This window comes from Gymnoscopelus braueri (assembly GCF_963280865.1).
Source record: "Gymnoscopelus braueri genome assembly, chromosome: 12".
Lineage (NCBI taxonomy): Eukaryota > Metazoa > Chordata > Actinopteri > Myctophiformes > Myctophidae > Gymnoscopelus > Gymnoscopelus braueri.
Genome location: NC_137614.1, coordinates 1,142,036 through 1,163,866, shown reverse-complemented (window position 1 = coordinate 1,163,866; position 21,831 = coordinate 1,142,036). Strand labels below are relative to the sequence as shown.

Sequence of the window (21,831 nt, the reverse complement as noted above, 5' to 3'; positions counted from 1 at the left end):
TGTAAACATTGTGACAAGAGTTTCAGGCGGTCAGATTACCTGAAGAGACACCAGTATGCCCACACTGGGGTAAAACCTTTCCACTGTAAACATTGTGGCAAGAGTTTCATGGAGTCGCGTTACCTTAAGTTACACCAGTGTATCCACACTGGAGAAAAATATGTCCGCTGTAAACATAATACCAAGAGTTTCAGTGTGTCATCTGACCTGAAAAGACACCAGCGTGTCCACACTGGGGAAAAACGTTTCCACTGTGAACATTGTGATAAGAGTTTCAATCGGTCAGATGACCTGAAGACACATCAGCGTATCCACACTGGGGAAAAACCTTTCCATTGTAAACATTGTAACAAGAGTTTCAGTCAGTCAGTTCAGCTGAAGACACATCAGCATGTCCATACTGGGGAAAAACCGTTCCACTGTAAACATTGCGAAAAGAGTTTCATTCGGTCATCTGACATGAAGAGACACCAGCGCGTATACACACTGGAGAAAAACCTTTCTATTGTAAAAAATGTGACAAGAGTTTCATTCAGTCATCTGACATGAAGAGACACCAGCTTATACACACTGGAGAAAAAACTTTCCATTGTAAAAATTGTGACAAGAGTTTCTATGATTCACGTCAGCTGAAGAGACACCAGCATGTCCACACTGGGGAAAAACCTTTCCACTGTGAACATTGCGAAAAGAGTTTCTTTCAGTCATCTGACATGAAGAGACACCAGCTCGTCCACACTGGAGAAAAACCTTGTCACAATGTTAACAGTGTGAGAAGAGTTTCAGGTCAGTTAAGCGCTCTGAAAAGACATAAGTGCATTCACTCCAAAGGAAAAGAAAAACACTGTCCACTATAAATTCTCACTGGGAGGATCAAATTAAACAGCTGTATGTTGTTAGGGAGTTGATATATACGATTATCATGGATATTTGTACTGCTTCTGTCAACAAAAGTTTCAAACCAGTCCAGGACTAGTCTTTTGGAGACATTCCCCATGCGCTATTTTGTTTTCTTCTTTTCGAACTTTACAGCAATCACTTTTAAAGTGTTAACGGATTTTTTTTTTCTTTTTCTTTTTTTTACCTAAAGGTAATGTAAATAATGTTGTCATTCATTTATACTACAAATGACCATGTAAACCATATTAATTATAATTGTTTTACTAGAATGTTATGGATTTTATATTATATGATTAAATGTAATTTTGCTGTGTTTTACTTCTATTACATAACCAATGAATTGGACACTATTTCAATTATTTTACTTATTAAATATCAGTTAACTGAGGGGAAAATAATTTGCATATACTTTTACTGAATTGTGACAGTAATTGTTACAATTAATGGAATGGCTTTGATCATTATTCTGTTGTATTACATTATGAAATTGTGATTTGATATCATATTAAAGCCTATGAAACAGGGCAGGAATTTCACGGTGGCCACGTTTTTGCCCCTCTCTTTGGCGGAGTTCTCTCAGTGGAATCCCAAAATTATGAATCTTAAAGGGACATTTCACCAATTTTGCATCAAACCCCTATTTTTATCTAGGTGTAGGACCCACAAACATGATCCTGTTGTGTTTTTTGTGTTTTATCTGTAATTTTAGATTTTTATCCATATCCTCAGAGACTATGAGTCATTTCACTCATAGTCTCTTTATCTCACCTTATTTCCTGACTACAATGTAGACCACACCCCCACGCAGCCTCCCCTCCCCACAAGGAAGGGCAGTGCCCCAAAGCATTATGGTCATTGTAGTAATGCAGCAGTCCAGTGAAATCCACAGACTTCTATATTTTTCTGGCCATAGGGTGCAAATTTCAAATTTTGCAACTGTTATCTACTACAAATATTATTAACATTGAGTTACTGTAAGTTCTTCCAGGGGTGAAATGCTCCTTTAATATCCAGCAAGCAATACAAAAACAAATTCAAAGTTTAGGCTATGAATATCATACATAAGAAGAGAGAAGCTGTGACCTCACCGCTCTGATGGACAATAAATAAATAATCATTGTGCAAACAACATACATGTTCTGTTCGTTTGTTGTTTATTTCAGCAGCTGCAGATGCGCAGCACAGTCCTCGTTTAAGTTAAGTGCTTTCACCTGTTGTACTTTTTCGCGCAACAGGTCAGATCTCCGCCAGGCCAGGTTGACCTACCCAGGCCCATGAAATTCATAGGCAGTCATAGTCGCCAATTAGAATGAAATCTGCTAAAACTGACTCACACTGATAGAACCCTATATAGGCTATATATTGTCCCTGCCGGGTGGAAACCTTGTATGTTCCTCTTTTTTAATTATTTAAAAACAATTTAAAATGGTGATAATTGCCAATCTACAAGCTATATTAATAATGGGTAACCCTAACCCTAACCTTAATTAAGAAATACTATATTTTAAATAGTGAAAAATCAACTAAACTCATTATTAGTGTAAGTTCAATCACGTTTCATTTGAATGAAAATAATTTGTGGGAAGAATACATAAAATCTCTAATCTGTGAATCTAATGTGATTCATGTGACCCCTACTTCAGTCAGTGAAGTCCAGGGCTGAATGTGACATAATAGAGACCAATATAACTTTGTACAAATATTGTTCATTTGCCAATACATTATTTTGTTAAATGTATTGTTTGTATATAATTATATTTCAATTCCAGGCCTGCTATGAAAGCACTGTAGTGCGCGCACACACAAGATGTTCAATTATTATGCTACAATTCTAATTGATTATTATCAGGAAGGTGTAATGTAAGCTGTGATCTTTTAACGTGACTACATTTTGAAAGTGTAGAAGAATTCAGCTTGGAGGCAGGAATCAGAAGACTCAACTTTAGAGTCACATAACATGATTACAGTTACAGTTATCTGCAGTTACAGGAATACTTAAAATAGAGAAAGAATACAGACAAAAGGGACAACAAGGAAAAAAACGAACTAAACAGGTACGGTATATGCATCTTCAGAAGTATATAAATGATATAGACTATATTCAGTACATTTGTTAATGTACAACCAGAGCCATGTTTGCAGACAGAACTGACACAATAGGATTTTGGGTCTGTGTTGGTGTCTTGGTTTTGATTGATTGATGTACTTTATTTAGTAAGACATGTGAACAGTACATGACAGTACATAACAGTACATGGAAGTACAAATTCACAATACAAGGTCTACTAAACTGGAAATCTCATTCAGCACTAAGCTTGTTTAAGATGAGAACCATGCACACAAATCATGATGACATATAAGAGACAGACAGATATACACACTACTATACAGAATGTCATACAATCAGTTTACAGGTTACTGGTATGAAAAGTGAATAATATGTACAAAAGAAGAAAGAGAGAGGGGGGAGGTAGGGGGGTAGGTTAGGTTAGGACATGGGGTAGGTTAGGACTTGGACAGGGGCCATTTTTGAATTGCAGCCTCCTGAAGGTGTATCTTTAGGGCAGTTTTGAAAGTGAGTAGGGTTTTACACTCCTTTACTCCTTTTAGTAGGGCATTCCACATTGTTGATGAATAGAATGAGAACGAGTTCATTCCCTTTGTTGAGCCAAATCTGGGTTGAACATGATTTGTGGAGCTGCCTCTGGTGTTATGATCATGGACTTCATTAACATTTTGGAAGTATTTTGACAAATACAGGGGGATCCCAATGTTGTGGTGTATCTTGAAGACCAGGCCCATAGCAAGTTGCTGTACTCTGTCCTCAACCCTAAGCCATCCAATCCTAGCAAAATGAGCAGGGGTTAGATGGGTTTTGTGATTGAGGCCAAGAAGTACCCTTACAAGTTTGTTTTGGGATGTTTGGAGCCTTGTTTTTAAGGCCTTGGAGGAGTTGTGATACCATGAAGTGCATGCATAATCATAATGACCTTGTATGAGGGCCCCTGTAAGAATCTTCAGAGTATTCTTACTGACTAGACGATCAATCCTCCACAAATAGCGTGTTGTTTGGTTGACCTTTTTGATCGCTCTTTCGGCGTTTTTGTTACCGGAGAGGTTTGCCTCCAAGATGGAACCCAGGTAGGTAATTTCCTCCTTTCTTGTGATAACATCATGATCATGGTGCACACAATTATAAAATCTAATGATTAGTTACACCATTTTAGTAATATGCAGGAACTCAAGAGTAGCGTGTGTTGCAACACGGATGAGAGAGAGGGACGGACAGACAGACACGTATCCGGTATCCGCAAGCCCCCAGAGTTGCTGAGAAACATTGAAGCCGCCACCCCAGTGGCCAAAGCTGGAACTGCAGGCGGGGAGAAATACATGCACGAGCAAAACATACTGAGAGATATTTATATATATAAATATAAATATGTAAACATATTATACATAAATACATATGCATTTACATATAAATATGCATCTCGAGTGTATTTAATAAATATCTCGCGTTCATTCCTTGGCAACCGGGCTGCCGTAGGACGCAAAAAGGACACTAGTGCGCATGCTCATAACTCTATGGTGTGTCCAAAAACGACTCAATAATTCTACTTCCGGGCAGGCTTCCGGGTGCTTCAAAACGCCACTTAGCACATTCATTGAAATGATAGATGGGGGCAGGGCAATCCGCCCTCTAGTTATATTATACCTCTACCTTATATTATACCCCGGGATGTTCCTCCCGGGGAAGGGCTGTCCGCACAGAGACATGGCCATCACCATTGATAATGCTGTGGTGACGTCAACTCGGACTGCGAAGAATCTGGGTGTGACCTTGGACGATCAACTGTCGTTCTCGGCAAACATTGCATCTGTGACACGGTCCTGCAGATTCCTCCTCTACAACATCAGGAGGATTCGCCCCTTCCTCACAGAGAAGGCAGCCCAGGTGCTCATCCAGGCTCTTGTCATCTCCCGCCTGGACTACTGCAACTCCCTCCTTGCTGGTGCTCCGGCATCTGCCATCAGACCTCTGGAGCTTGTTCAGAAAGCTGCGGCTCGTCTGGTGTTCAACCGCCCCAAGTTCTCCCACACAACTATCCTTCTCCGTTCTCTACACTGGCTCCCCGTAGCGGCTCGCATTCAGTTTAAAACCCTGGTGCAGTGAAAGGAACAGCTCCTTCTTACCTCCGGGCTAGGTCGATGCTTACACCCCTGCTCGACCACTTCGGTCTGCCACCTCGGGGCGACTGATTGCCTCGTCACTCAAGGGTCCTTCTGGTCGGTCGACACGGTCACGACCTTTTTCTGTTCTGGCCCCACAGTGGTGGAATGAACTTCCCACTGATGTCAGGACAGCAGAGTCACTGCCCATCTTTCGCCGCAGGCTGAAAACCCACCTCTTCAGTTAAACACTACCCTTCCTCTTTGCCTGGCCTACTACTTGTTAACTAGTTGTACGAACTCTTGTTTTATTGTTGTATTGTTTTTTCTTGTTTAGTCGATACACTTATTTGTTTTAGCTCGTGCTCATTAGATTTTGCTATTTTGTCTCATCTGTTTAAGAAATTAGGTAGCTGATATATTGCACTTTTACCTTAGCGCTATAGGTATACTCTTGGTTGCTTGTTTTTGCAGGAAATGCATTTAAGACTTCTGGTGATTAGTAGTTTCGTCCCCTGCCTATGTTGAATGCACTTATTGTAAGTCGCTTTGGATAAAAGCGTCTGCTAAATGACTGTAATGTATGGGTATCCGTCCCTCTCTCGTCCGGGTTGAAACATCCACCACGTCCGTTGTGAACGAGAGAGCCAAACAAACAGTAGAGAGTGAATGTGATACAGACAGAGTAAGTTTGTGTTATATTATACTTTGCAGTGAACAAACCTTTGTGTAACTTTTGTCTGAGATTGTCGCTGTACGACAGTCTGTGTGAAGTTGTGAAAACAGAGGAATTTACACACAAAGTTTTAAAGACTGTTTCGTGGGCTAACGCTAATGCTAAGCTAGCTTAAAGTAGGCTACGGTCTAGAGTCCGTCCATTACAAGTGAACAGAAGTGTTCTAGTGAAAGTTTAACTTAAACCAGTTGGACGTTTTGAGGGTCAGTCTGTCGTTTTCAATCTGAAGACAAAGAGGACAACCCAGATAGAGCTTTGAGCAACCAGGGCTTCACTCAAAGTACCTCTGGCAACGTGGGATGAGATTGAGAAGACAGTGAGTGAAATACCACGTTAACCTGCTGCTAAACGTGACGGTTTGAGTACTTTGTGTTTGTGTGTTTTCTCAAATTGTTTGCAACAAATTGGGAAAATGGTAAGAAATAATTAAGGATAACATAGAACAGTATACTACACAGAACAGTACACTATAAAATAGAAAATTATGTAGTAGCATATATACTGTTAAAAAAATAGAACAATACAATATAAAATTATAGTGGAGATAAATAGTAGCCTAACAGTAGCCTACACTATAAAATTATGAAAGAAATTTAGATAAATAGTAGCCTACTGTGAAAAAAAAGAGTAGCCTCCATGTTTAAAAATAGAGAGAAAAAAATTGCTGAACTGAATGCTAGGATAGAGAACACATAGCTAAACAGTACACAATAAAATGATAGGGGAAAAAAAACAGACATAAAAACAGGTGCCCAATTATCTCCACCCCTAAGTTCCCACTCGTCCAGGTACCCACATGTCCCTAGTGCCCATTTATCCAGGTGCCCAGATGGTTTTGGTGCCCAGTTGTCTTGGTGCCCACCTCTCCATTGATTGATTGATTAAATACTTTATTTAGAAGGTTGCAGAGAAAAATCACATGGAAGTAGGCTACAGTTTACAATACAAGGTCAACAAAAATAAATCAATAGTTAAGACTTACAGGGGCCAGTTTGGAATTGCAGCCTCCTGAAGGTATTTTTTTTTTTGAAAGTGAGTAGGGTTTTACACTCCTTCACTACTTTTGGTAGGGCATTCTACATTTTTGTTGAATAGCAGGGGAGAACGAGTCAAATCTGGGTTGGACATTATCAGTGGAGCTGCCTCTGGTGTTGTGATTGTGGACTTCATTTACATTTTTGAAATACTATGACAGGTACATACCCTGGATGACAGGTATCTCAATGTTGTGGTGTATCTTGTAGACCAAGCCCATTGCAAGTTGCTGTACTCTGTCCTCAACCCTGAGCCACCCAACCCTAGCAAAATAAGCAGGAGTTGGTCCAGGTGCCCAGTCATCCCAAAAATATGATGCCCAGATGTCCCTAGTGCCCACCTGTCTTGTATTCTCGCTCTCTCTGTGTGTGTGTGTGTGTGTGTGTGTGTGTGTGTGTGTGTGTGTGTGTGTGTGTGTGTGTGTGTGTGTGTGTGTGTGTGTGTGTGTTCACAACATTTTCGGAAGCCGCAGTTAAAATAAAATTGTAGTAATTCAAGTTGGTAGGGGTAGGAATCCGTAGTAAACAGGGCGGCTGTGGCTCAGGAGGTAGAGCAGGTCGTACAAAGATCCGTGGGTCGGCGGTTCGAATCCCGGCTCCTCCTGTCCACATGTCGAAGTGTCCTTGGGCAAGACACTGAACCCTACATTGCCTCCAATGCGTCGGTTGGTACTAGCTTGCCACCATTGGTGTGGGAAGTGAGGACGCTTGACTGTTCGCCGCTTCACCTCCCAATGTATGAATGAATGAACCATTGTAAAGCGCTTTGAGTAAGTTTGAGTACTTAGAAAAGCGCCATAAAAATGCAATTCATTATTATTATTATTATTATTAATTGAGCAGCCCTACTTTGATCACTCCTACCACAGAGGTCAAATAAAGGCGGATTATGTATTATTATGAATCGGTATCGTTTTTTTAGCTCATCAGTACGGTTTATGAGGTATTCAGTGTTGAACTGATCACTCTCAGCGCGGCATTTGCGAAACTCAGAAATACTTTTGTCTCTGATCTTCAAGTCTTGTAGTGTGAGAGTGCGTCAGACTTTAATATTTTAAAAGCATTTTCAAAGTCTTGTAGCGTTAAAAAAGAAAATACATTATGAAACTTTATTTTTAAAGGAACTACACCATGAATTAGAACTTTTCCTTCTTTTTTGTGTGTTTTTGGTCTCCCCTACCTCTCTTCTATCCCAAAAAATACCCCAGTTTGAACACTCAGGCTTTCACAGCATATCTGGGGTTTTCTGTAAATTGGTCTCAAAACAGACCAAACTGATTTTCACCCAGACGTGACGTCGCGTCTGGTACAATCCCTCCCGTTAAAAACGTTTTTAAATGATTTTTTTTTTTTTTTTTTTTACTTTTTCCACACAGATCCAGGAGATAACATGCATACAAACTGGTTCAATAGCGCCCCGTGCCAAACAGGACAATGTGGTATTGCAGGTGAAAGTGCTTTATAAGCCAGAGAGAAGTTAGTTGGAATGAGTATATCTGAGGCTTGATTTAGGCTCAAACCTTTTGAAAAACGTTTGAGGGACATAAACAATCTGATAATAAATATTAAAGGAGCTCCCGTCTCATATGGAGCTACTGAGGAGATGAGCCCGTAGTTAGACCTGGCTGACGCGCCGATACTTTGCTTAATCTGATATCAACCCGCTCGCTGTGTCTCAGTGTTCCAATAAAACGATGCAGGCATTTCTTCATGCATTTGGTATATTTATTTACTTCATCGTGCAAACAGCATCCTTTGTTCTCCATATACAGATGAATAAAACCTTTCATACAAACAATTTGCGCCGTGATGATGATTCAAACCAGCAGTAACCTGCGGTCAAAAACCATTGCCCTTCCGGGTCAAAACCTCCTGCCCATGGCAATGAACTTGACGCATATAGACAACAGCGCCACCCATGGTCACACCAATCAATTAAACATGTTTCACCCATTTGGCTCTTACATTAAATATTAAATATATTTTTTAAATTCATGGTGTAGATCCAATTCATGGTGTAGATCCTTTAAACCACATTTAAAACTGGTTCATGAATGATAACTAAATGTTTTATTCTATAGGGCTTAGCAGTGGCGGCCATTTTCTGGTTCCACTCCAAAATAGTAAATGATAATAAATTTCCCATTGACATTTCCAAAATATTTATATCAATTCATTTAAGCCTAGAATCAAGGTCCTGGTGAATCATGACCATAACACATTTTTTTCTGTGATTTTATTTTATTTTATATTTAGTTATATGATATACTATATTTAATAAATACCCTTTCTTTTGCCTTTTTCAAAAACGTTTTTTCACAGAATCAAACGTTTTATGGTCATGATTCACCAGGACCCTGGATGGCTTGATTCTAGGCTTAAAATAATTGATATAAATATTTTTGGAAATGTCAATGGGAAAAATACATTGACTGTTTTGATGTGGAACCAGAAAATGGCCGCCACTTTTATGCCCTATTGGTGATTTCCACAGAGCACCACAGGGAGAGATCTACGCCGATCTAGAAGCTCACAATGTGTCGCATTGCAACGCATTGTGAGCTTGTAGATAGGCCATTTTTGGTGGCCCGGCGACGAAAATTATATAAAGCAAAGACTTTGGAGCGCTCCACTGAGCTTAATGTCAGAGTGGTAGTGTTGGAGTGCCTCAGTGCGACTGCAGAGTTCATGTGCAACCTCATCCAGAGAGAGGTACGTAGAGACACTAGACACTGGAGACACAAAACAAACTGCTGGACATTGAGTTTGACATGGACATCCATCCTAACAAATACAAACTATATATATAATACAAAAATAAATAAATAAATAAATAAATAAATAAATATATATATATATATATATATATATATATATATATATATATATATATATATATATATATATATATATATATATATATATATATATATATATATATGTATGTATGTATGTATGTATGTATGTATGTATACATATCTTATACTACATTAGAGAAAAGTCAGTCCTTCCGGTGGTGTCACTGATGCCAGTCCCTGATGTCAGTCCATTGTTTCCGTATCCACACAACAACAACATATCACATGTCACTACAACACTAGAGGCGGGCCCTTCACCCGGGACCGTACCTATGTTCCCCGGGTTCTATGTTCCCCGTTTCCTAGGGAGAGCGGGGAATATAGGACCTAACCTAAACCTAACCCTAACCATAACCTTAGTGGGGAACATAGAACCCGGGGAACATAGGTATGACCCCCTTCACCCCACGGTGTCGGACGCGAACTCCAGAGCCCCGAGCCAGCGGCTAGACGCAAGGGTCGCTAAGCGACCCTCAGCTCTAGTAGCTTACAATTGGCACTTGCATAATCAGTGCAAAAACTGAAGCATGACGATGACTTGCAACACATTCTATCAGATGTGGAAAAATACTCCCTTGGCCTTGGCCTTCTGGTAGCGTGCAGAAATGTGACTCTGATCGGTACAGCGGTTTGTGAGATTCGCCCCGAACAAACAGACAGACAGATTCACACACTCAAAGACCCATTTCTAGACGTACAGAGCCATGCCATGAAAATCTGTTAATATAGATTTTAAACTGGGACCCAACTTTGACCAGACAATTCAAGCATGCATGTGTGGAGATGTTTCTGTTTCATGATGTAATGCACTTGGAGGGGAATACCACTAATTTTCAACATTGAACTATGTAATTAAAGCGCTTTTTGTTGATTTTTAAATCTCAATGTTGTTATCCATGTCCTCACTGTTTTGCCTGATTCACTGCCTTTTGCTATTATTTTTAATGTGTTATGCTTTTTTCTTTTTTTTCTTTTGCTTTATTGTTAAATTAGTTGTAATTGTATTTTTCCTCTGTAAAGCACTTTGAGCTGCATTTCATGTCATGAAAGGTGCTATACAAATAAAGTGTATTATTATTATTAAAAAAGGCTGTACATTTGAATTTGAGTGTATTTAGGATCCCTATCCTGGAGTCCACAGATAAACAGCAGTGTCTGCAGCCGGGACTGTTAAAATAGTTTTGGAGGTCAATTTTTATACTTTCTCGCGGCCCTACCTCTTGGCACACAATAATATGAAATCACATGATCAGTTAACCCTTGCATTGTGTTAGAAAACTGCATCCACTTGTGGTGTTAGCGGGTCAATTAAAATCAGATTTAAAATCAGCCCAAAATACTAAAAAAAATATTATTTTCATTTTTCCCCCCCACCTCATAGCTGACTTGTAATGCATTCATATCCATGTAAACACTTTTTTAAAATATTATGTTGGGTTAGGGCTAGGGTTTCATCTTTCAATATATCTATATCAATATATCTAAAATTCACTATAATGAAGGTAATGGATAATGATGTTATCTAGCTATAATAGAATAATTAAGAATAATAATTAGAACACACTTCCAAAAAAAAATATTTTAACTTTAAAAAATGTTAAAATTATTAAAAATAGTGACACTAGTGGTGTTAGGGTCCGAAATGACCCGTATACCATAGAAGGTAAAAAGTCATTTATTTTTCATAAACTCAAACTTTATTTTACTCCTGATAGCAAATGCTAATTGAGGACAAGTCTCTCTCACTCTCAAACATGTAAACATTGAGCCACACTTCTTTGCCGGGTCATTTCGGACCCTAACACCACAAGTGTCACTTTTTTTTTTTGAGACCATCACAATTAATTAAAATGATGATAAATAATTTTGTTGCGTTAAAATGGCTATTTCTGAGGATATCATGAAGCCTCGTTCCAATAAAGAAATGTAAAGGGTACTTTTTACCTATTCAAACTTGAAAACGGGTCAAAAAACACAATGGAAGGGTTAAACCATTTTAGGTCAATCTGACCCAGTGCAATTCATCCTTTACAATCAATCTATCTAACAGAATAGAACTGTTTTCCTGTTTCCCAGAACATTCTCGTACAATAACCAAACTCTGAACTGTCTGGACATGCATTCCATATTTATATTTCTGCTTCAAAATAACTTGGGATGTATACTGTCTCACAGTCTGAATATACCATACAGTTTGAATGTATCATATTATAAATAGTGATATATTTACATATTGTTTTACAAATATTTATCATGTAACATGATATGTTGGTATATGTTGTATCTGTAGCATTTCTATGAGCTGTGATCAGACCTGTGATGATGAAAGCTGTGATGGATGTTGGGCTGCAACTATCCATGATTTTCTTCACGATTATTCTATACATTACTTTACTGATTCATCAAAAAATCAACAATATATTATATATATATATATATATATATATATATATATATATATATATATATATATATATATATTGATTTTGATTGAATATTTTATTAGGCAAAAAATGTAAAACAGCACAGTTACATTTAAAATACTTTATACTCTAACAGGTCCGTTCATAAAAGTCCTTGCGGACTTGTTTCCAATGAGGGCCTTGGTATTCAATTCATATATATAACAAATCAATCAATTACTTTAGCCTTATTTTATACTATGCTGCACAACAGTGTCACGCAAGTGAAAGTAGCTGATCTACAAGCTCAAAATGCATGGCATCGTGACACGTGAGCTTGTAGATCGTATCTTTTAACTATTCTTTTAGCCCTGGAAGTGTTTTGTTTGCAAATAATAACATCCCCGAAAGAGGGATGGATAAATGTATTAAATTATTGATTATCAATTTGTTTTAAATAATAAATTAAATGTATTAGTGGGATTAACTGCTTTACTCCTATATGGATGTTCTCTTGTCTACAGGTCTGGAAGGTCACATAGTTCTGTTACTGTATATAAACTATGGACACTACCCAAGACCAACAGTAGGGGGCATCAATACACCAACTGGCGTCTAGACAAAGTGGTCGTCAGAAGAAGAACATACATACCCACAATGCAGTAGTGAAAACAACATGGTGTGTTGACTGACTGTTGTTGACCTTATTTTTAACTCTATGTTGTTGACACATTAAAATAGCATAGATTTATATAAAAGACACTTTAAAATAGCATAGATTTATATTAAGGTAAAATACAAAGACAACTAAAACGTGTCGTTTCTAAACAGTGTCGTCGTTAAGCAGCAGGAGGACGTTTGTTAGCAGCTCAACCACTGAAACACAGCAGGTAAAGATCAACTCATTCATGTTGGGTTTCATCTGTATTTATGGACTCAATATGGAATATAAATCTAATTGCTGCTACAACTGCTAGATTGTAATTCATGTGATCATAAACACAACCAGTACTCAAAGCAGCTAGACATACATTGTTCTGCTACATAATGTTGATATAACTATTATCATTGCAATGGTTAATCTGAGCAAAGAGGTGCAAACGTCGCTTGTACATGAGTAGTTTTGGATAAAGACGGTCATTGGTCATAATGATATGTCTTGGAGTTCTTTCAAAACAGTATTTGCACTTTAGCACTTTGGGTCCGTACATCTACTTAAACGTTCAGGTTTCAAATATAAAGTGCTTAGGCCTACCTCATGGCCACGCTACAATTATGTTCGGGCCATCAGAAGTACCCGTATCTTCCGTATTGTTCAATAAAAAGCATTTCAATCCGATCTATGTCAGAACTTCTCCGTATGCTTTCAACAGCGCGACGTATAGAATCGCTTCAAAAATATGACTTGGACGTTGGTGTACGGCCAAATTTATGGAAAAATATAAGCCGTTTTTTACGCTCCATTGATAAATGAGGGCCATTGGCTACTACTCACCTTATTCACTTTACACCATTATTTGCATATTTTTTTATACATTTCCCTTCTGTAATCTTAAGTTAAGCGTGATGTCTTCTACAGTACTGTATATAAACTGTATATATCATTATCCTTGCATCCAACGTTCATATGTTGTTTGACTTTAATAACTGGAGACTACTGTGTCCAGTCATTAATGTCCTTTTTCAATTTCTTCATTTCAGACCAGTGTGTGGAGTCCAGACTGCAGGTGAAGATGAACTCTCCAGACTCAGCCAGGGACATTTCTATTAAACAGGAGGAACCTGAAGACCATCCACACCTCAGTACGTAGTGTCACTATACGAAAAATATAATGATAATATGGCCGTAGACCAAAGCTTCTAGAACAGGGTTTCTCTGTCACACAGCTCAAGCCATTAAGTGCATGACGTCACGAAACAGAAACACGTGAAAGCCCAAAATGCCTGGTAAAAGTGTGATAGTAGGTAAAAACTATGAAAACTGATTTTATGGCGTGCCTCTGTAGGGGGTGAGAGGTCTAGAAATGGGTCTGTTAGTCTGCCCTGTGTGAGATAACAGATCTTTGACAATATTCGTGGTTGTAATGGGGACATAGTTAACTCATTGAGTGCCATAATTATTAATATCTATTTCTGGCCATTACAATTTTTATTAAAATTTAAAATTTAGTAAAACAAAAGTGCTTAGGAAGCGAGATACAGCCTTTTTCAGTTATAAGTTAAACAAGGAGTGGATGGAGCTGCAAATCTTCAGATAATGATATCTTGGGTTCAGGAAGATTTTTTAAAATGTTTTTTTAGTTTTTTTCCTTTTTTTTCAAAAACATGTGAAACACGTTAATGGCACGTTGCACCATAGCGCTAAAAGACGTGAAACACGTTAATGGCACTCAATGAGTTAACAATAGATGCCGAAAAATAAATAAATATATAATTGTTGAGGATTTTTCCGATCTTAATTACTTTCTGTCAAACAAAAGAAATAACATAATATAAGATTACATCGGCGGGTAAGTAGGTAGCCTTGAGAACTAATTATTCCCGAACTAATTTTTTTTTTACAATACAACATTTTAACAATTGTATTTAACAATACAAAAAACAGTGTATCGAGAGCTCGGATTCAATACAACATATCTTTTTTTTTTTTTAACTTGATACATTGTTTTTTGTATTGTCCCTGTCAAATAAACATAAAAAAGAAAAAAAAGCTACTGCTTATTTGACCCTAGCAACCACCCGTTTTACCCTAGCAACCACCTATTAGACCCTAGCAACTGCCTATTAGACCCTAGCAACCGGTTATCACACCCTAGCAACCACAGTTTTACCCTAGCAACCGCCTATTAGACCCTAGCAACCACCAATTAGACCCTAGAAACTTCCTATTAGACCTTAGAAACTTCCTATTAGACCCTAGCAACCACCTATTAGACCCTAGCAATCACTGTTTTGCCCTTAAAAAACTACATTTTACACTATTCAACACTGTCGCAGTGTCGACACTATCAAAACCACTACTAATGCTTTCAAACCTTTAACACCTTTCAAACCGTAGACCTTTAAAACCTTTAAAACCTTTAAAACCTTTAGAACCTCAAACCTTTCAAACCTCAAACCTTTAGAACTTTTTAAACCTTTAGAACCTTAAACCTTTCAAACCGTTCAAACCTTTCAAACCTTTCAAACCTTAAACTTTTCAAACCTTTAGAACCTTAAACCTTTCAAACCATTAAAACCGTAAACCTTTAACACTACTAATACTTTAACACCTTTAACACTTATAAAACTATCAATACTCAATATCATCAACATTTTTAGCGATCCCACACTGTTTCTTCAGGAACAGTACTTTCTAGTTAATGTATGTTATAAACAGTACTTTAAATGTTAAAAAACATTTGAGGTGAAAAATAGACAATGCAGTAACATACACTTGATTCAGCACTGCCTTGTTGCAGTGTGCAACACAACGAGTTTAGATCACATACTTTAAATCACAGATGTACACTGTGTGACATTGAGCTGGAAAACTCAGCTGTGATTTGCTCAGAGTCACCCAGCCCCTGTTTCACTGGGAATTATGTTAAGATATGGTTGCCAAAAGCCATTTCAGCTGGTCTTTAAGTGGTTAACAACATTCAAATAAGTATATCTTCAACTATTACTAACTAACAGATGTCAGTGCATGGCACGTCACTTGAAAGCTTACAGTCTGCACTTTAATAATCTGTACAAAACGGAATAATAAAATGAACATGACTTGCAGCGCATCCTATTAGATGTGGAAAAAAAAACTAGCTTGGCCTATTGGCAGCATGCACATAAAATATGGAGCTGATCGGTACAGTGGTCAGTGAAATTAGCCCCAGACACAAGACAGATTTACAGACTGAGTTTACGTACATTTTAAACTACAACCCACTAACTTTCACCAGACATGTCAAGCTTTTGTGTTTGGAGGTTCTTCTGTGTCATAATGCCATGCACTTAGTGGCATGAGCTATGATTGGTCTACTTTGGAGGTGACATATATACATACTGTAGATGCAGACAAATCCAGTTGTATATAGCTTGGCCTACAGCCTAACTTACTCCCAAATCAGAGCTCACATTGATTTAATACTTTATCAGTCAAATAATGTAAACTGCATGGAGGTACAGTAAAACATTAAGGCTAAAAGGATAACACAAAAAACACGTTTTAATGATTCAAATATTTGTTCTATCACCCTATTTAATTTGTTGGGTAATATAACGAAATATATCGATTCAGGTTACTTTTTAAAATATGTATTTTGCTATAATCTTGCCAAATCGTCGAGCCTGCTTTAGAGTTTCCAGAACCACCTGTAACAACCTGTACTTATTTAGTAACCGTTTTGTCAGTCTTAGTAGGTAATAGCTATGTACTGTACATGGAAGATGGAAAAATGGATTTAAATCTTAGGAACCCAGTATTCACTATCATTATAGTAGCATAATTCCCAAAAGTAACAATTCCAACTGCCACTTACACTAGCTTGGTGTAGGCTTTTAAGACACGTAAATCAGAATCAGAATCAGTTTTATTGTCACATCACAGGTTTACAAGGTAAAGAAGTGGGTGAAATTCGTTTTTGTACATTGTTCCCATCGCAACGTTAATTTCCATAGAAAGAAGAGGGGGGGGGGGGAGAAGAAGAGGGGTGGGGGGCAAGTGGGAAGGAGATCAAAACAAGAGAGCAACAGAAGGCCAGACAAGTTATCTACATATTTACAAAGTACCTGAGATAATAAAAAACTAAGGTGCCTGAGCATAGCAGCAATGTATGTATACTGTGCATGTTATACTTATACTGTGCATGATATACATATGGACGTTAAGGTGCTTAGAGAAAAAAGAGCACAATAAAAAAGACAAAAAAAAAGTCAGTGCGTTATACATGGGATTAAGGTGCAAAAGGTCGGTGCGTGTCCACCTAGGGTGGACTGACCCTAGTATAATCCGCAAGTAGCTCCATGAGGGAGTGCAGCAAAAAAGTAATTTGTACCTGGTGTAGTCCACAGGTGTGTCTGAGGGGGAGCTAAGTCCAAGTCATTGTCCCTGGTATAATCCACAGGTGTGTTCAGGAAGAGCCAGAAAAGTTTTTGCACCGCCTGCTGTCAGGCTGCTGAACAAGGCTTATGCCTCATTCAGCATCCTGACAGCAGCCGGATTAAAACTACACCAGAACCTGGTGGTGGAACTCTTGATACTGCGGTAGAGCCCCTTGCCCGGTCGCGGTCGTTGTAAATCAGGTGGGTTTCTCTATAAATGCACATCCATTTGGTACACTGGACCACAGTACTCACAGACTCCAAGAGACAGGAATGGCGTTAGTGGGGCTTTACTTAAATCCAGCTCACAGTTACAAATAATTCACTCGTCAACTTAACTCATTCCCTGCCAGACTTATTTCTGGCTGTGTTTGCCCACTGCCAGCGATTTAGTGTTTTTTATAACTTTCTCATTATGATCGCAAGTCCAATCGTTTCTAAACACACAGGCGAGTCGTGCTCGTCGCTCAGACAACAAACATTCCGATCGGGGCGGAGTCTCTCTCCTCCAGCCCAGTGCAAAAACCCCATGTTTCGCTATGTAAACGGAAAACTCACTTACTTTTTTCACCTCGCCACAGACCTCGCTAAATACCTTATGATCGCGTGTTCAACTGTTTGTAGACACACAGGGTAGTTGTGTGAGTGGCCCAGAGAAGACCGTTTCAATCGGCGACATTCCATTTTGCAGTAGTAGCATTTTCAAAACAGCGTCGCTAAACAGCGATCAGCGAGGAGAAAAACAACAACCGAGAAAAGACCGTTTGAAGGCGGGACCTAAACAGGAAGCGGACGGGAGCGAAAATCTCCGGATACGGATATTTCCATATCCGGGTGTGCTACAATGAAATGTGTCGTGGTGAGAGCTGAAGGAACGTGAGATCTTGTTTTAATTTTTTTTATTTTTTTTATTACGTTTTTTACGTCCTAGGCAGGTTTGGTAATTGGACTTAACTTAAAAGTTAAGCTGTCACAGCTGCGCTCAGCACAATATTTACCACAACTGTAGGGGGCGCACTTTAACCAAAATTACTGAAGAAAGTCTAAACCATGAATAAGCTATTCATGACAATACAACAATAGAAAAAATGTGAATTAAATAATGCTTCTAAATTGGCTCTTACAATCATGTTATTTTTCTGCTCCTAGACATCGTGCACATGGTTGTTTGTAAAGAAGAGGTTTCTTCTGAACAGGAGAGGAGCCCCAGTCTGCTCCACGAGGAACCAGAGCCTCCACACATTAAAAAGGAACAGGAGGAGCCACTTCAAAGACCAGAGGAGCCTGTTGGGTCAATGTTGACATTACGAGCAGTGAAAAGTGAAGTTAATGAAGGCATCTCTTCACACTGCTCTGAAGTTGAAGTTGAACTTGAATCTGATACTGAAGTCACTGAAGACAGTGATGACAGGGGGGAGCCAAGTGGAGGTGTCCACACTGGAGAAAAACCTTTCCAGTGTAAACTGTGTAACAAGATTTTCATTCAGTCATCTGACCTGAAGAGACACCAGAGTATCCACACTGGAGAAAAACCTTTCCATTGTAAAAATTGTGACAAGAGTTTCAATGATTCACGTCATCTGAAGACACACCAGCATGTCCACACTGGGGAAAAACCTTTCCACTGTGAACATTGCGAGAAGAGTTTCAGTCAGTCATCTGACCTGAAGAGACACCAGCGTATCCACACTGGAGAAAAACCTTTCCACTGTAAACATTGTGATAAGAGTTTCAATGGAGCATCTGACCTGAAGAAACACCAGCGTATCCACACTGGAGAAAAACCTTTCCACTGTAAACAGTGTAACACAAGTTTCACTCAGTCATCTGTCTTGAAGACACACCAGCGTCTCCACACTGGAGAAAAACCTTTCCTATGTGAACATTGTGGTAAGAGTTTCAATGGGTCATCTGACCTGAAGAAACACCAGCATATCCACACTGGAGAAAAACCTTTCCACTGCAAACATTGTGACAAGAGTTTCAATAAGCCATCTGACCTGAAGCAACACCAGAGACTCCACACTGGAGAAAAACCTTTCCTATGTGAACATTGTGGTAAGAGTTTCAATAGGTCATCTGACCTGAAGCAACACCAGCGTATCCACACTGGAGAAAAACCTTTCCACTGCAAACATTGTGATAAGAGTTTCAATGGGTCATCTGACCTGAAGCGACACCAGCTTATCCACACTGGAGAAAAACCTTTCCACTGTAAACAGTGTAAGGGCGCGCTCCCACCAAGAGTTGGCTGGCCGCTGTTTGCAGAATCTGCCAATGCATTGTCAATGCAAATGCGTTGATTCACGCAAGAGCAGATTTTTCCGCTTGTCGCGCAGACCTTGCGTTTATCTGCTCTCCGCGACTAAGCATAAAACTGCTGGAGGCAGGCGCTGATTTTCTCCCTCTGTCCAATCGGGTGAGTTGAAGGCAGACCGTCCCAAGATTCAGGAAGCACCATGGTGCTCAAGGCAGCAGGCCGTGCGGGCTGCGGGGACGATCTTGAGTGTGAGTGACAGGTGCGTCACAGCGTTTTTTTTAATCCGCTGGCTGCAAAAAACTGTGACCGCGCACAACCTGCGTTTAACAGCGGCCAGCCAACTCTTGGTGGGAGCGCGCCCTAACAAGAGTTTCATTAAGTCAAGTCACCTGAAAACCCACCAGCGTATCCACAATGGAGAAAAACCTTTCCACTGCAAACATTGTGATAAGAGTTTCAATAGGTCATCTGTCCTGAAGCAACACCAGCGTATCCACACTGGAGAAAAACCTTTCCTCTGTGAACATTGTAATAAGAGATTCAATAAGTCATCTCACCTGAAAAGACACCAGCGTATCCACACCGGAAGGAAAAAAAATCGGGTGAGTTTAAAAGACACCAATGTGTCCACACTGGAGGAAAACGATTCTACTCTAAACATTGTGACAAAAGTTTCAGTATGTTAGGTTACCTGAGGAGACACCAGCATCACCATACCGAAGAAAAACCTTTCCATTGTAAACATTGTTACAACAGTTTCAGTCACTCATATCGCCTGAAGACACACCAGCGTATCCAACCGGAGAAAAACCTTTCCACTGTACAAATCATGACATGAGTTTCAGTCCATCAAATTACCTGAATAGACACAACCGTGTCCACACTGGAGAAAAACCTCACCACTGTATTGATTGAGTGAATACTTTATAAACAGTTTGCAAAGCAAAGCACGGTGATGGTGGTACAGATTTAACAAAAGAATGCTAAAAGTATAACCCAATAAGCCCAGGGCTTGTTTCCATTGAGGTCCTGTGTATCCAATGTATACCACTGTAAACATGTGAGTTTCACTGACTCAAGTAACCTGAAGACCCATCAGCTTATCCACACTGGAGAAAAAAAACATCCCACTCTAAACAGCGTAACAAGAGTTTCAGTCAGTCAGGTCACCTGAAGACCAGTGTTGGGGGTAACGGCGGTAAAACTACCGCTGTTACTGTAATGTAATACTTTTTGGCTAACAGAGTAACCGAAAGCGTTAGTTTAGCAATTGGAGTACTTCGTTACTAGTTACATTTTCAAATAAGTAATCGTTAGTTTTTTAAAAGATGTCCCTCATTTTGTTGGCACAGAAATACACAGAATACGCCTACTGAAGTGTGTGTGTGTGTGTGTGTGTGTGTGTGTGTGTGTGTGTGTGTGTGTGTGTGTGTGTGTGTGTGTGTGTGTACTGTTGCTACTGCTGCCCAAAATATCTGATCTCCAAGCAAAATACAGTCGCTGCGTGGCATGTCATATTCTTGTAGATCAGATCTGTTTGCGCATCATGTGAAAGTGAAAGTAAAATAGCGCATGAGAGACTGTGGGGAAGAGAAGGCACGCCACTTCTAAGCTAAAAACAGCTGTAAAGACTTATTTAATTTAATTTCATGGGATTAATGAAGGAATAAGCCTTTCAGATGCCACCTAGAGTGGAACACAAGTCTTTCAGATCAGATGGGTTGAAACAGCGTGAGTAGGGCTTTCTGTCTGTGCGTAATACGTGCGCTGTCACCGGCCGATGTTTGCTTATCGTTTGTTGGAGAGACAATGCAATCATGACTGTTTTTTAACCATAGAGTTAATTAACATGTGCCGTAGATAAGGCCATGCAATGACGGTGGGCAGTAATACAATGTAACAAACTTGCGCAACTTATTCGAAAATGGGTTTTAATTGTCGGTAACGGAAAAGTATTCTAACTAGTTACTTTTGTCAGGGGGTAATCCAGTAACGTAACGGATAATGTTTTAATGGCAGTTACTTGTTACTTTAAAAAGTAACGTTACCCAACGCTGCTGAAGACACACCAGCGTGTCCACACTGGAGACACAGTCAATTAAGTGCTCTGGAAAGACACCAGTGAATTCACACCACAGGATAAAACTTTCCACTATAAATACGGTTAATGGGAGGATAAAATTAAACAGCTGTATGTTGGCAGGGAATTGGATAGACAAGAAAAAATATTATGTATATCCAAATGATATTGCTCCTTTAAACAGAGGTCTTCATTAGGATTTGTCCTTTGTAGTGGGGCAGTTAAGCAAACCAATTGTGCATTTTATGATAGAAGCATGAAACTTTCAGGATATCATCTACATACCCCAAGGTTTGATTTCAGACGTGGAAG

The 21,831-nt window shown here is 39.2% G+C and overlaps 1 protein-coding gene across 1 annotated transcript; it reads left to right on the top strand.

The window, feature by feature from the left end:
• Nucleotides 1-12,842: 12,842 nt before the first annotated feature.
• On the top strand, nucleotides 12,843-20,815 carry LOC308096825 (uncharacterized protein; the record flags this gene model as incomplete). Its single annotated transcript, XM_080444294.1, has 4 exons — nucleotides 12,843-12,990; nucleotides 13,802-13,903; nucleotides 18,329-19,425; nucleotides 20,792-20,815. Exons 2-4 carry the CDS (start codon nucleotides 13,834-13,836, stop codon nucleotides 20,813-20,815), a joined length of 1,191 nt encoding a protein of 396 aa, XP_080300420.1. The 5' UTR covers nucleotides 12,843-12,990; nucleotides 13,802-13,833.
• Nucleotides 20,816-21,831: the final 1,016 nt, after the last annotated feature.